The 16,447-nt window shown below is 42.5% G+C and overlaps 1 protein-coding gene across 1 annotated transcript in view; it reads left to right on the top strand.

Annotated features, from left to right (window-relative positions):
* The window catches only part of sdk2a (sidekick cell adhesion molecule 2a), an 86,219-nt gene that overhangs the window by 42,588 nt on the left and 27,184 nt on the right, over positions 1–16,447 (top strand). Inside the window, exons 3-7 of the mRNA XM_062438241.1 lie at positions 7,498–7,657; positions 9,243–9,349; positions 9,577–9,724; positions 12,110–12,243; positions 15,979–16,090. Coding sequence (XP_062294225.1) covers positions 7,498–7,657; positions 9,243–9,349; positions 9,577–9,724; positions 12,110–12,243; positions 15,979–16,090 — 661 coding nt within the window. The remainder of the gene's footprint in view (positions 1–7,497; positions 7,658–9,242; positions 9,350–9,576; positions 9,725–12,109; positions 12,244–15,978; positions 16,091–16,447) is intronic.

The following is a 16,447-nucleotide window of genomic DNA, read 5'->3' as shown; positions in this document are numbered from 1 at the left end:
GCCCCTGCCACTCACTGCTTGGCGCCCATGCACTCTGCCACACTGATAAGAATCACAATCACCAGCCATTCCACACGCATATATTACAATGGCAGGCGCCCTGATACCTCGCACCTAGCAAAACACTATTAGCATGCCAGTGGTATCTCACCAATTCAGAGATTCAAAGGGGATCGGCTAGGGAGAAAAGAACGGATGGGACATGGCAGTTTGAGTCCATGCATTTTGCCTGATAATATTCACAAACACACAAGGATGAGCGTATTCACACACGTTTTCACTCACGGGCACAAACCTGCACACACACACATACAGTATGAAGGGTAAAGGAGAACAAGGAGCAGGCAGGTTTTCATAATGTCAAGAACAAACATGACACTTTTCTCCCAAAAAAGTACAACTCTATCTATATGTTAATGGTGAGAAGGAAAGATTCAGATTCTCTCTGGTGCATCAAGCAATTAAATCAGGACCTGTCTGATAGCTACATCTTATCTTCATGGAGCTAACCACAGAGGGCCCAGGATGGACAGGCAGCACAGAGTTGCAGGTGCATCTGATCATCTCCCTCTCAATGCATGTGAAATAATGTTTCCCCCACCAAACCATCTACTAATTAGGGTCTAATTATCCAAGCTAGTGTAAACAATCGCGGCAGATGGCATAGCACGCAGTATTAACTCTAATGACCCGGGGCCCTGTGGAATTCACATTTCAGCGCGTTTGTTTATTTTCCTCCATTAGTCTTTGCCCTACTTTCTAAATTCACTTAGGCCTATTTCCAACCTTCTCATGCCTTGAGAAAAAAGCTGCCCGCCTCCTATTCCCGATGCTACTCTTGTTATTTTTTTTATTTGCTATTTTTTCTGCTTATTGTAGTTTATCAGTTTTGTGTTGCTCTCTCTCTTGTAGTTTTTTTTTTTTTTTTTCAAACAATGTCAATTAGCTCTCACGAAGATCAAGTGAAAATTTGTACCTATTTTCTCCCCCACCCGCTACCATCTCCCTGCTCCCTAGTGAAATAGGGAAAAGAGGAAAGTCGGAAAGAAAAGTGTGTGTAATTTGCCGTACAAAACCTTCTACTTCTGCCTTCAAATTGTAGAAGCCGTCTGTCACACTGGGAAATAATACTGTGATGTCAGTCACACATGCACTACAGCAGGTGGTAAAGCCTGGATCAATTCCCATTGTGTTTTACCTATAAGAGCTCTCCAAACCTCACCTCAGAAAGACAAAACATTTCCTATATCTTGTCCTTAGGAAGTATGAAATTGCCATAGTGCCTGCTAAGTTGATCTATTTGCTCCAAGAATAGACTCACAGCTTGCTGATAGAAGACATGAATCTTATGTGAGTGTCACAAAGACAGGCAAGACTACCTTCTTCATCTTTTACAAAGCTCTAACTATCCCTTGGTGATTAACTTTCTTACGTCTTGCTACAGTTGTTCATCGGACGAGGCTGAGTTGACTGCAGACTTGATGCTGCAGAGGGTGTGTAATGGTGGCTGTGAGTGTGTGAGGTCTCATTAATTGATGCCAGGTCTTGTGCCTGTGCTCCTCTGCATGCCGTGTTCTCTGCCCGGAGTTGGACTTGCTAATTAGGCTCCTGGATATCACAGACACGTCCCTCGGTACGCCATACAATACACTGCTAGTGACTCAGAAACAGAGTGCTAAAGGAGAGAGCAGGGCAAGGAGATGGAGGAAGATAGAGGAAAAGGATTAAGGAATAAGAACTGATGCAGAGACACAGAAAAAGATGGAGAGATGTCTCAACAGAGATCTGGGAAGGAAGGGACACAGAGAGAAAGTGTGAGAGAGAGATGACAACTGATAAGAGGGCAGGGAGAGAAAGGATGAAAACTACTGTATTGGGATAGATCAATGCCGCCAAGAAAGAGAGACTGCCACAACACACACAGAGAAAACTGTTATTGTGGGGAAGAAAAGAGAAGAGAAACTTAAGATGGGAACAGAAAAAAGAGGGGGGAATCAAAAAGAGAAAGATAGTTTGTTTGAGACAGACAGAGCATAGCAGAGAGGTAGGGGAAAGTACTCAGAGGAGCAGCGAGGCAAACAGGGAAGAATTCCAAACAGAAATGGTGTGTGTGTGTGTGTGTTTGAGTGTGTGTGACTGTGAATTTGTCTGCGCTGCCTGCTGGACTGTGTGTCCAGATAATTCAATCTGCTGCCCATTGACTGGCCGCGCGCTCCATCTTCACTCCTAATTAAATCTCCATTTGTTGGCTGGATGATACTGCTTCTAATTGTGTTGCTGTAGCATCTGATAGGCACACCTAAACGCACACATGCACACACACAGGCCCTGCAGCGAGCAGGATCCCTGACACGTCACCGCGGTACATTACACCTCAATTAATCACATCAATTACACATCAATTAACCCGTGGCAATCCACTAAACACAGCTGGGATGCAGGCAGTATTTCGTCTGCTGCGACCTGAGGACTTTTTTTGCAGCTTCAAAGCAGACTCATGATCAAAAAGAAAAACATTTTAAACAACTTTACATGAAAATCAATATTTCTCATTCATCTCCGCCTCTAAACAGTTTGAGCATGACTGTACAAGCTTTTAAAAGCATTCCACATGGGCCATGACGTCTATATTGCCACAAAATACATACCATGGGATCTTATACAGCACATAGTCTGACTGAATTGTAGAGAAACATGATTTAGAGGCTATAAATACAGAAGGAGTTACAGAGACATCGAAGTGTGATTGACTGGCACTCACATACAGCATGCAGATGCTGATCCATGGGCCATTTCCCTCAATGAATGTAGGAGTAGATGGAGGCTCTCTATCTCCCCTCGCTGTCTTTCAGGCCTGGCCTTCTTGTTTTGCTTCTGCTGTAATGGGTCACTTCACCTTGCTGCCCAGTTGGAGGACACCCCCTCTTTCTCCTCTTCTCAGTCCCTCACCTCTCTCCGTCTCCACATCACTTCTTAATTTCTCTTTGTTTTATATCATTAAGCACTGATTTTTCTCTCACCATCTGTTTCACTGGTCATCCTCTCTTCCTTCACTCTGTCTTTTCTTGTTCACTGCCTGTCCTAATCCCTCCTTTCGTGTCCGCCTGCTGTCGGACTCACCTAAGTGATGGAGTGTAAATCAGCAGGGGTGCCTGATGTCATGGTGTCAGCAGCAAGTGACAAAGTGACAGATCAGCCTGACCTTCAGGACTGATTGTGTTTTCATGGGGGAAGGCGTGAATATGTGTGTGTGTTTGCAGGTGCAGTTATGTGTTTCTTAAAAGAGCTTCATGTTCCAAACATTCTCATCTCAACATGTACAGCAACAAATGGTTGAAGATGCCCTTTATGCATGTGTGTGGGGGTTTGCTTGTCGTGCATGTGTTTATCCATGAGGGAGGTGTTTCATCAGCTTTTAAGATGCTTTCAACCCCCCTCCCCTAACCCCTCAACCCACCCACACCCTTTCTCCAACCCATTGCTAGGCCAAGGTCACTGCCATGACTGTTGCATAACCCCCATCAGAAAGGCTAACCATGACCCATCTCGCATGTTAAAGTCCAATTGGAGCGTCTAAATGACAGCCCTAAATTTTCCTGGATGACATGATGCACCATGAGGTGGACTGGAGGTGGTAGATGGAGCAGTGAAGTCATGTGTGTATGCTTGTGTGTGTGTGTGTCTGCGAAGAAAAATAGACATGGAAGAAAATAGATAGCAAGGTAGGATGAATGACAAACAGTGAAACAGTGAGAGTGGATAACAAGAGAGTGGAGCTCCAAATGTTGCTACAGGCAGGGACTCCACTTTATTGCTGCATCTCAGCAATACAGTTGTTTCGAGTGCCAGATAGGATGTGGTTACATAGGCTCAAACACAGGTGCCTGAGGATTTAACAGAGGGCAGGAAGAGCTCCCTGCTGCTGGAGTGGAGCAGGGGTAAGGAGGTGAGCCACAAAATAAGCAAGAGAAAGAAACAAGACAAAAGCTGAATGCGAACACCGTCTGTGTGATTGCATGCCAGCATGGAGCAATGGGGAGCACAATGGGCTTTGGTTTATAAAGCTGCCCCGGTGCCTGTGGTCTTTGTCTCACAGCCATTAAAATTCTGTGTATGCTGCAGGGACCCGGCTGGAGCCATGCCACCATTCAACCTCAGCTGTCAGGTTAGAATAAGGTGTTTCTATATACAGTATGTGGTGAATGGGCTGTAGTGGTGCAGCCTGACTGTTGGGGGCAGCTGTTCTGCACAGCAGCCACTTTAAAGCCCTCGTGGTCCTCCAATGCCAGTTTCACTCTTCCCTAGATCTGCTGACCTGCTTTGGTTGGCTTTTATCTCAGAACCATAGTGCTGCAGGAATTCCTGGTCCAGAAGGAACCCTGCATTTTAAGCCAACAGTGGGCACTGCCATGAACCTGCCAAGCCCACCACTGTCCCTTCATTCATCAGTGGAATCAAGGAAGTGACAATTCTGGGATGGAGCAAGCGACAGCTCTTCCCGGTCCCTGCTCTTCTGTTTCTTTCCTCCTCCACTCCTGTCTCTTCCAGAAAAAAATGTCAGTTTTAACCTGACACACATGTCTGATGGACATGCATTATCCAGTCATTAAGTTGAGGCTTTAATTAGTGTACAGTATATACAGTACATGTTAGTGGGTTTTTATCTATAGGCATGTTTGTCTGTACAGATGTTTGAGTGTTATGTGCTGCAGGTTTATGTTCCATGAAGTGTAACTGTGTTAGACAGTGTTACTGCTCTAAAAGTGGATGACACCTGAGATCAATTTTGGATCAGATCAACAGTGATGATAATACAGTGGAGGCAAATACCTCCCCTGAAAAATTACTGACAACAGTTACTACAGTCAATTCTCATTTACAGTTTGTCATATTATACTGTACAGAGCTTGATGCTAGTGTAATGTGCTAATGTGAAAGATCACATTTGCATAAGCAAAAATAGACATAGATGTTGTTGAATGCATGTACGGACATGTTGCATACATTCACAGTGCTTATCTGCAGTGGCTGACGCACTTAAAACACCCTTAAGAACACAATCCTGCCACCTCACATGCAGCGTCTACTCCAAACAACAAACATGTATCAGCAGTGTTTCAGTGTGGTTCACTGGGAAGATCAAAAAGCACAGTGAGGAAGGAGAAAAGGAGAATGAGAGTCAGACAAGAGGTTCGTTGTTGGAAACTCATTAGATCCCTGAGCCCAGTGTGCAGAGGAATTGACCCTATCTGCCTGCAGCAGTGAGAACTGTTTGCAGTCAGCGATCATTTAAGTTCTCACCGAGTCTACAGTAGAAGAGCCAATTCAGTTGTCTGTCACATGGAGAGCAATCTTTTCTTGGGTTTAGAAGCATGTAAGTGGATGTCGATCCTGCGCTTTCTCTGATGTCAAACAATTACTTTTATGTTGTCCCCACTTACCTTTGTTTCTGAAAATATACACTTTGCGCTTAATGTGAAATTCGATCTGTGTCATAAGTGGCACAGATAGAATTAACTGAATGGTTTGTTTGAATTAGGCACATGAACATAAACACATGAATGGCACTGAAACAGGTAACCCCAGTGGTGATTACAGTGCACTCAATTTCCTGTTCCACACTTTCACAACCGTAAAGTATTATGCATATTCCTTGCCTCAGACAATCGATGTGCCAGTCTGGGTTTTGCATGTGGAGGTCTCTAATGGTGGCTTGTTGATGGATCCGCATTGCTAAGTGCACATAGCCACCAAGCCCCTCAACCAGCTGGAAGTGGTTAGATGTTGCCTGTGTGCGCCTGGCATAAGTGAATGTTTTGGGGTTGTGTATGTAGCTTACTCTATTTGTGTGTTTGTGCATTTGTGTGTCAAGTGCAAATGCATTTACTAGTGGATGGAATTACAGCAAAGCCACCACTCCAGTGGCTAGTGCAAGGGTAAAATACGGATGGCGCCTCCATTTGGGCTCAGATAGGGATCATTTTCAAGGGCTTGTTGGGTTTGACAGTGTTTGTTTTGGTGAAGTTCATGCAAGGGTGGCAAAGAGAACAGATTAGCTAGGTGCTGGATTATTGTTGTTACTGAACAGGAAAAACCGAAGGACTGGTTTTGGGAAAGAGCAAGTGATGAGATGGCTGTTGTTTGTTTGCCTCCTTTTTTGAGTTGTGTGTTTGTGGGTGATAGGGGAGTAAGCTGCAGCTTTCGAAGGGGTTGTGTGTGTGCTTCTGTGTACGCATATGTGTGCCCCGTATCTGTGTTTGCGCGTATGTACGCTGCGCGCACATGGCTGCTTGTGTGAAATACAGAGGTGCACAGTCATACTTTTATTTACAGTTTCAATCAGGTTCAATTTTCTGTATCCCCGTTTCTGCTCAGTAAGGCTGCCCTCAAATTCACCCAGTTCCACCACACCATCCTCTCCATTTACCGCCATAAATCTCGGTTGTGAACTTGCGTATGGGTGTGAAACGAGTGAGAGAAAGGGAGAGAGGCTCCAGTAATCAGCCATGAGAGTGAGTCAGCTAGTGTGGTAGAGCTAGAACCAGGCGTGCTCCAGGCCTTGGCGGCTTACTGCAACTATTAATACAGACTTTAATTAGCCCGCCACAAACACTGGCACAATCGGCTCAGTGTCGCCCGTGGCTGGTGAGGCAGACAGATCAATAAGTCTGATCATGCCTTTTTCATCAGCTCCAATGAAAGCTCTTTGTCTCCAAGCTCAGCCCTGGACCTTGCGTATCACCTTAAAGGCTTTCTGTGGCTGCACTGGCTGTGTGCAGTGTTGCGGATGGGGTCTGTATAATCTGGCTGCATTAGGGAACTATAAAGATAAATGAAGGGAGGCATAGAGCATAACTCATCCTGTCAGAGAAAGGGGTTTAAGGCTGGGAAACTTTGTGTTTTCTAAAGCAGCCCCTACCACCCTTACCCACATGGCTTCCTATTTCTCACTCTCTCTTCCTCCTACTTGTCTATGTTCTTTTTTTTGTGTTCAATCTCTGCTTTTCCTCCATCTGCTTTCTGTCTACCCCCCCATCCTCCTCTCACCATCTCCCTCTCCCTCTGTGTCTCTCTTCCCATCCTCTTTTACTGATCTAGAGGTATGGGAGTGTTCATTTACACTTCTTCTGCTGCACAAATTGCTCTTCTACCTCTTTGCCAGCACATTTCAATTTGAAATAAAAGAGTAAGCTGCTTTTGCAGTAACAACTTATTCCATGTGCTTTTTTGGCAGGCTTTTTCTGTTGACCTTCAAGTTCCCAATCAGTGCAGAAGAAAAATGGAAATAGCTTGTTCTGAGTCCTCATTTCCTGTGAATTGCTGGAATTGTGTTGCGTGTCTGTTCAGAGGGGTTACTGAATCACTGAATCACTGCCTTCTTACCAACTATCCCTTCTCACTGCTTCACATTCTTTGGTTGTCTTCTTTCCCTTGTCTTTCCGTGTGGTTTCACATCTCTCTCTCTCTCTCTTTCCCTTGTTTTTCTCTTTCCATTAGATGATGTCCCACCTTATTTTAAGATGGAGCCTCCTCAGACCCAGGTTCATCTGGAGGGGAACCGCCTCGTGCTTACCTGCATGGCTGAGGGCAGCTGGCCCCTGGAATTCAAATGGATCTACAATGGTACTGAACTCACACGTTTCTCCTTGGAATACAGGTGAGGAATGTAACCTTGCCTGATAGAACCGATTCTATTGTTACTTGTTTTCATTTTTATTCATCAACTATAATTAGCTTAGTACACAAGGATATTTTAGCAGCATTTAATTGTATCTAATAGCTCAATTGCTCATTTTTATTCATATTCCAGACTCATTTCTATGGATTTATTCAGGACTGATTTGGCTGCATGTTTCCCTTGAGACATAACATCTTGTGTTCAGGGGATTGTCAAATTTATTCAGATTTGTATCTCGCACTGAATTCAACATGCAGAGATGGTGTGAGCAGATCTCTCTTCTTTTCTATTTGGCTTTTTGTTGAGACTATCATTGCTGCAACAAAATCACACAATGCATATTTTTTCATCAGATTGTACAGTGTGGGTGGGCTTCTTTGCTCTGTCAGCAGTAAGATGTTGTTTCACTGACTACGGAGTTTTTCTGGATACTTCTTATTATGTACTTCAGCCTCTAAACACAACGCTGAAGAATTCTATCAACAGCACAGACTGGCAAGAGAAACCTCAGCCTCTGCTAACAAGGCTTCTGTGTGTGTCTGAGTGTATGCATCAGTGTGCCTATTTGTACATGCACTGTATGCTTGTGTGCCGGAGTGCCTGCCTGCGTGTGTGTTCACAGGTCACAGTTGCAGTCCACAGTGAAAGTCAGTTTCCTTCTAATTCTAGCACTGTTTTATGTTCTCTACTCACAGTCTGAGTAGTCCCTTAGACATGGACAGACACTCTAGTGGCACCCTCTGATTGCTATCACTGGCTACCTCCCCATACACACTTTCTTTTCCTTGTCCGTCCGTCTCCCCCCCCACTTTTTCCCCATCCACCTCGTTTTCTTCTTTCCCTGTCTTTCCTCAGCATTTGGCTGTGCTCTCACGTGGCTTAGTCTTTGGGTCTGCCTCGCAGGCCAGCCCTCTGCTTGTTATTCTTCACCAGCCCTGATCAAAGAGGAGAACTGGAATCCATTTAATCAGACCCCCCACCCCTCCCACTCCCACCCGAATTGCAGTGCAGGGGGAACATAGCAGGGGTGGACTCTGCACTCCTAAGTGGCTATAGCAAACTAATTAAAGGGGACACAGTTCTGGGGTTATCTAGCTAGCATTTCACACACACCATTTAACATGAATGCACATCAGGGGAGTGATGTACACTATGGCTACCCAAGACTAACATGTGAGAGGTGCTTGTAAAATGTGATTCCACTGACTGAAGATGCAGGATAACAGTGGGGGTTTGTGAGTCCCGCCAGTCAGAAACTCAGCTGCTCTTCCGCTCCACAGCCAACCTCAAAATTGCATTCTACCATCTTAAGTTTGTATCCTCTGTCCAGTGCTACGCCAGCACCAACTCACACTTCAAGGCTACTCTTTTATATTCTTACTTTACAACATTTATGTCTCATTCTAAGTGGAATGCCATTTAAGATGTGTTTCAGATACCCAGTGAAACATCTTGATTAATTTAGCACACTGAGTGTGGGGGATAAAAGCTCCAAGATGACAAATGTCGCTGTCTGTCATGCTGATGATGACTAATGGCACTTTGTGTTGTGTGTGCTCATTAGGTACCTGATGCCTTCGCTGGACCAATCACATGCTGGACACTACCGCTGCATTGTGAGAAACCGAGTGGGTGCTATAATGCAGTGCAGTACTGAAGTGCAGGTTGCCTGTAAGTACAGATTTCTTTCCATACATCCCATATCTCCAGTTCAGACAGACTAAGGGTAGTTTTTTTAATAAGATACATAATATGGTAATAATGGCAATTCCTGTTTTTCATCTTCTTTGTTGCTGGCATGCATTTCCTACATTTTCTCTTTTAGTATTATTTTTTTCTTTTTTACTTGGTTCTTTTGTCACTTCCATTTACACTCTGTTTTTCTTTATGCCCCATAGATATGGGTGCTTTTGTGGAAGGTGAGAGGTCTCAAACTGTATCCCAGGGTGAAGGTGCTCTCATCCAGGCACCACGGATACACAGCTTCCCTAGGCCACAGATCACCTGGTTCAGAGATGGGCGTAAGATTCCCTCCAGTAGCCGTATGTAAGTCTTGCTTCACCTTAGCTTGGTTTGTTTGGTTTGAGCAGAGCGTGTGTGCATATGACTTGTGTGTTACTGTGTGTGTTTGAGCAAGTGTTCTCATATATGAGTTGTTGGTTAATGCTGAGCTGCTGAAGCAGAATATCTTTCACTTCAGAGAACTCTAAGAAGTTCAGTACTGCTTACAGATTTTCTCCAATCCCCCCACACACCATGACTGAAGTTGAGCAGAATAGTTGATGAATGAATGTTGGTGCAGGCCTTGTGTTCATCATTGAATAACCTCTCAGTGATAAAGCGGGTTATTACTGTATATCGCCCCTATTGACTTTGCAGGCGGAGTGATTGAAGGGTAGAGATAGAGCAGGAAGCAAGGGAACCAATTAGACAAAATTGGACAAAAGGCCTCAATTGATGATATGTTTGACTGACAACGCTCACCCCTTGGCGGATTTGTGTGGGGGAGGGTGTGTGAGCATTTGTGCATGTGGTATGACTCTGTGTGAGGCAGAGTGTGCACTGCAGGAGGTCTGTGGTTAACTGACGACTATGGTGCAAGTGTGTATGTGGCAGCTTTTTTGTTTGTATGCTGGGTGTGTGCCTGTTCAGATATGCAATTTTCCTGAATAGACACTATGAAGGTAATCACCTGAGATTAATCATCCAGATTGTATATATATGTATATGTATACATATATATATATATATATATATATATATATATACCTATCGCCATCCAGATAAATAGAGAAAGGCAGTCCACTGTTCCTCAGAAACCACTTCCTCGTCTATTATTCAGCAGCATTCTCTACCATGTCGTAGCTGACATGAAGACTTTTACCCTAAGTTGCAAGCTTTCGCATGAAGAATGGACTGCTGTGTGCATCTTCTCCCTGCAGGGCTCCAAAATTGCAGTTCAAGCACTGAGCGAAATTGTAAGAAAAATATCAACCCCTTCCAAGAATGTTCAACCAATTCCAGAGCTGGTTACTATGCAGCTGACTCTTATCAGAAGTGAAGCAGTGAAGCTTTGCCTGTGACAATGAGAGGCACTGACAGGACACTCTGCATTTACCGCTTGTTTGCTTGCTTTGTGTCAGACCACATTGATATTCACAGAGGTGTGTGTATATTGGTGTTTGTGTGCCCGTATAAGTGTTTGTTGACTTGGAAAGAGCCACGGCTCCTAATTGTCCAGGAATGTGTCTGTTTATCCTGCACCGATCAGGCAGATCCTGGCAGATACAGAGAGCCTAATCTGGCCGCGTGCTTACCGTCAGCTCTCATTTAATAGGCCCTTCTCACACGTTTGAGACCATCAGCCTAACCAACGTTCAGCTGTTCTTGTGGCTGTTGGGTGCAATTGTGACAAAAATAATTTTAAAGGGATAGCTGGGATGTAGTTTTTGAATTTATCCATCCTTTTTGCTGTATTCAATGTTGCTCATCATAGTGCATCAAATGCATTTAATGTAGGACAAATGAAAAATCAATTTTCAGTGCAAAAGACACTACACAGATCAATCAAGCTAACATGGTTATATAGGAAGTATTGCTTGATTAGGGACTGTATGTGCTGCAGTTATTCATCCCTATATATTCAGCAGGTTGCACAAAATAAACTATAAACTAAACTAACAAAAATGTACTTAAAATATGTAAGTACTGTATCTCAGTTGGACAAAGGTGTTGGACCATTTAATTTGTCTGGACATATTACGATCAGTTTCCAACTATAAAACATGGCCAACTGAACAACTGCTTCCTACGAGAAAAACTAAGACTGACCTACAGTATCTCACAAGACCAGCCTAACTTATCTTTGTGCAGCACAGAGATAAAACTGATAGTAAACTACCACAGGAGCACTGCAGGAACAGTGTGTATGAAATACTGGAAGAATTTCTGAACTATTCCTTTAAGACACTGTGTTACCTTGTAGATGGAAGTGCTCATAAAAAATGTTTTTGTGTGCTTCTTTCCAGACATAATTTATGTGTGCGTGTATGTGTGTGTGCGCTTGTGTGTCAGTTTACCCTGAGGATTTATTGACTGTGAGAAGCAACTACTCACTGGTTTAATGATATGAGTGTGTCTGTGTGCTTGTAGATGTATGTATACGTGTATGTGTGCATGGTTTGCTGCGTGTTTAGGGACACATTTTGGAGTGTGTACCAGTTGACTGGGGATGTCTGTTTAATTGGGAGCCAAATTGGTGGACCCAATTTGACTTAACAAAATTCAACACTGCCTAAAGCTGTCTTTGTCTTTATTAGGGTGAGGTTAAGGTTACGTGAGTGTCGTGGGAATGAATGTAAGTCAATTCAGTGTCCTTAAAAGTCGGCTAAGCTAAAATGTGGGTGTGTTTTTGCATGAATATTTATTCAGTGCCATCACCTTGGATAACACGCTGGTCATCCTGTCCACGGTGGCCCCTGATGCGGGACGCTACTACACCCAGGCAGTCAATGACAAGAACGGGGAGAATAAAACCAGCCAGCCCGTCACACTCACAGTGGAGAGTAAGTACACATGAAAAATCTAATGTACACAGGTGCACATGCATACACACACATTTAAGCAACAGATTTCTTCATCCACTCAGCAAGAGACACAACTCACTAACAGATTGTTTATGTCATCAGCAGATTGCATTAACAAGTTGTTGCAGATGACAGTGTAGTTTTAAAAAAAAAAAGGTTTAATTTGTCATATTCTTTCTCAGTTCAACACTTGAACACACACATTCAATCACCATAGCAGCTACACAACAGGTGCCTCAGCTAAGACAATAGAAGCAGAGATAGCGCCCTCTACTGGGGTGCCCTGCCATCATGTCAGTCCTCCTCTCTCTGTCCAGCAAACGTAATTATACCCATTAACTGCACCACAATAGTCACCCTCACCTTCCACAGTCTTCCTGTAACCCCTGGCTCGAGCAGTGAATTACAGTCATACTGTGTGTTTTAGGTAGAGCTCCAGCAGCACTTCTCTGACTGACTCGATCTAGAGACCCATAAACTAAACCTTCAGTTTAATTGCTCCTTGCAAAAAGCAGATTTATGAAAATGACACTGGGCAAAACAGGGACTGATTAAAGACACACACCCACACAAATACACAAAATAGAAGGTCGGCCTTGCTCATCAACAGATATGCTTACAACTTCAAATAAAGTTTGTCTCAAGCATGGTTACATTACAAATGATCAGCTTTTGGCTGACCCTGACTTTTTCCTCTTCTTCCAGTTTCAAAGTAAGTGAGTGATCATTTGCCCTGAAGATGCTATTTTATACCAACATATTTTTATACAATACTTAATAAAAGGCATCACCAGATTCATTATGATTTGTATTATCAGTCTGATTGGGGTCTTGACTCTTGTATAAGGACTTTTTAACCGGTTCACATGTGGAGCTTCACATTTTTAATATCAACTTTCTGCCCTCTTTGAGCATCTGCTTGTCAAATTAATACAGTGTTTGTAATTCGGTGCTCAATACGCATGACACAGCAATCTGTTGGGACCAGATACCACTGAATATCGCTGGATCTGACCTTGCAGATCACACAACCGTATTTTGCATCTGAAAGTCAATAAGGTTTTTACAGCTGCATTTGTTCATTTTAGCAATTCTGTGGAGGAAAGAAATAAAAATATGCAGCAGAGGGAGCGTCTTGTTCCAATGGGAGCATACAAATGAGACAGGGCTGAGTCTAATAGTCGAGAGCAAACTGACAATGGTTAATACTCCAGATGGGCAGACATATTGCTTTTTGTTTTATTCTTTAGAGTGTGAAATACTCTACAGTTTACAATTGTCTTTGGGCAAAGACAGATGTAAACATTATGGTGACATTAATAGAAAGAATTTGCAATGCAGGTCACCGCATTGTTTACTTTTCCCATTTAATTAGAAGATTACACACTTGAGGTATTCTCAACACAGAGTTTTTAAACTGCAATACATTAATTAATGTTTGCTACAGAACCAATCATGTCTTCTAGAAAATGAAATGAGTTCTAGTCAAGTCAAATACATTCCCAGTTTTTGGTGTATCGGTGGGAAACATAGACAACATTGACAGCCAAACCTAATGGAATTTACCAAAAATGTTTAATTTGTATATTTACAAAAATGTGTAGCACAGTTTATATAGATAATAACGTGTAAAATCAGCACAAGCCACTCTAAATGAAGGGAACAACTTCATACAAGAGTTGCAGCATTTTTAACTGGTTCAAAATGAATATACTGTATCAACACTCATGATCAATAAATAATTCATTGATTATTTATTTCTTATGTGCTCTTTCAAAACCACCACTATCACTTAGTCACTTTGGTAACCTTTGTTTACTCTTCAGCTCTTACTCTACTCAGTAGAAGATGAATATCAGTGGTTTAGATTCTTCACCTTCCCTCTCCATCAATTACTTCTTCTTCTCCTCCCTCCTGCTCCCTCTATGTCTCCATCTCCACTCAGTGTATCACGGGCTCAGAGACCCACACCATTCAAATTTTCCATATAACTTTATCCGTTAATTAGGCAACAAAATTTCACAGATCAGCCAAAAGCTGTAATCTTAGGTTTTAGCTTTAATTTCTGACCCAAGTGATTTAGATTCCCCTCGGACCATAAGCAAATCATTGCAACCTCTTTAATTTATTTCTATTTTTCTTGACTCCTCAGATGAGTTGACAGCAATCTGGTCCACATTGATTAATTGGTCTTAACTATGCTAATTGATAATAACATCAATAATACCCTCAAGATAATGCCTGAACCACCATGATGATATGTATTAATGGGGAGGTTGATTAAAATTCTAAAACCTATCAGTATTGCAAAATATATCTATTCACGTAAATGAGCCCCCAGATATTTTTAAATGAAATAAGTCAAACTTCTTTAAAAGAAGGATACCACACTGTTCTTTATCTATCTCTATCCATCCCAAAGCCTAATGTTTTGGATCTTCTGTAACAAAGTCTACAAAGGCTTCAAAATCCACTTTAAAATTCAGTGTCTCTTGCCTGTTATGATTACCTTTTTAATCAATGCTGTTAGACTGTTAGATTGAAATGTATTAATTTCAAAATGTTCAATGGATTCTTTAAATGTGCTGGCAGATAATTTTTTATTTTGTGCTTCTCTTCCTTCATTGCTCTTTGTGTTTGAAGCTGTTCGAATTAGGCAACATCATTACTTTTACAGTTGGCATCTTATTGTCTTTGACTTGTCAAAACAAAGCCTACTGTGAACATACTCAAGGCCATGCTTCACACTTAAATTTAAACCTCAGCCTCTTGTATCTTATTACATAACAAGAATTTATGCCATGGGAGAGAGCATGAAACATCTAATTCCACATATTATATTGTTAGGAAAGTGTTTTTATTGTAACTTATTCAGTGTGATTTTTATCATATTGAACTTTTTTTATTTAAACATTTTCAAAACTGGAAAGCTGGGAACTTAAGATAAAACAATCAAATCACAACAGCAATAACCTTTCAGGAGACCTGCATCTACATTCAGGCAGTGTTTGTAACGGAAGCTTTGTCATTACATAACCGAGATTCCACAAAAATGGCCCTTGAAAGGGTGTGATTTGCAAAAAGGAGGCACAAAATAACAATAATAACAATAAAAATTTGATTAGGCACCCTATTAACCGGGGATAGCCCTGCACTTAACTTCCCAAATGAATGCGGACACACACAGGCACGCACAAACACAACACACACACACGCAACGCATCATAAACACGCAATCACTCAAACACATATAAGTGCACAGGCCCGTACCCGTACTCCAGGGAGGTGGGGGAAAATGAGATCAGATTCAGAGAGAGATCACTGATTGAGGGCAGTGAATCGATGGTTGGCTGGAGGCTCCGTGAAACCCGTGAGTGATGGTGCTGCATTTAATCGCCTTTTGTGTTTGTCTCAATTATGCTACATAATGGCTTCTAACACCTGGGCTAACACCGTGCCCAGGAAATGCTGTGTGCTCTAGAAAAGGGATCTAAAGTAAAGACAGGGGTGTTAATAGTTGGGTGATTGCATGCTGGCTAGCCAGTGGTGATAATGACAGATTGTCAGTCTCTGTGTAAGGATCTAGTCATGCACAATTGGCTATACCAGGCAGATGCACAGGCTTTATCTAAGGTCTGCATATAGTTTATATATTTTTCACTTTTTTCTATCTGTGTACTCATGTGTGTGTGTATGTGTGTTTGTGTGTGATAGATGTGGGAGGACCTGCAGACCCCATCGCTCCCTCTATCATCGTCTCCCCGAAGAACACCAGTGTAACCGTGGGGAGAAACGAAGCTATTATGGAGTGCGTTGCGAATGCGAGGTATCTCCTTCTAAATTTTCCACACAGACACACGTGGAAACTGAAGAAAAATCACATGCAAATACAGACTCAGACATGCACACATTATCAAAACATCTCCACTTTCTCTCACTTCGACATCTGATGTTTTGTGATTTGAATGAAAATCTTTTGTTTGAACATGATAGAAAAGTGTTTTGTACATCTCTCATTTTGTAGCTCCTTTCCATTCTTCCCTTTGATTCAATGCTTCACTCTGTTCTCCCTATCTCACGCAGTCCCAGTACTGAATTCTGACTATTATCTCCAATTCAAAGACTTAATCAGAATGACATGTATCCCACTGCTCCCTCAATGCTCTGTAACCTTGAAACAGAA

Source organism: Scomber scombrus, chromosome 18 (assembly GCF_963691925.1).
Source record: "Scomber scombrus chromosome 18, fScoSco1.1, whole genome shotgun sequence".
In the NCBI taxonomy this organism is placed as follows: domain Eukaryota; kingdom Metazoa; phylum Chordata; class Actinopteri; order Scombriformes; family Scombridae; genus Scomber; species Scomber scombrus.
This window is presented reverse-complemented; position numbering and strand designations above follow the sequence as displayed.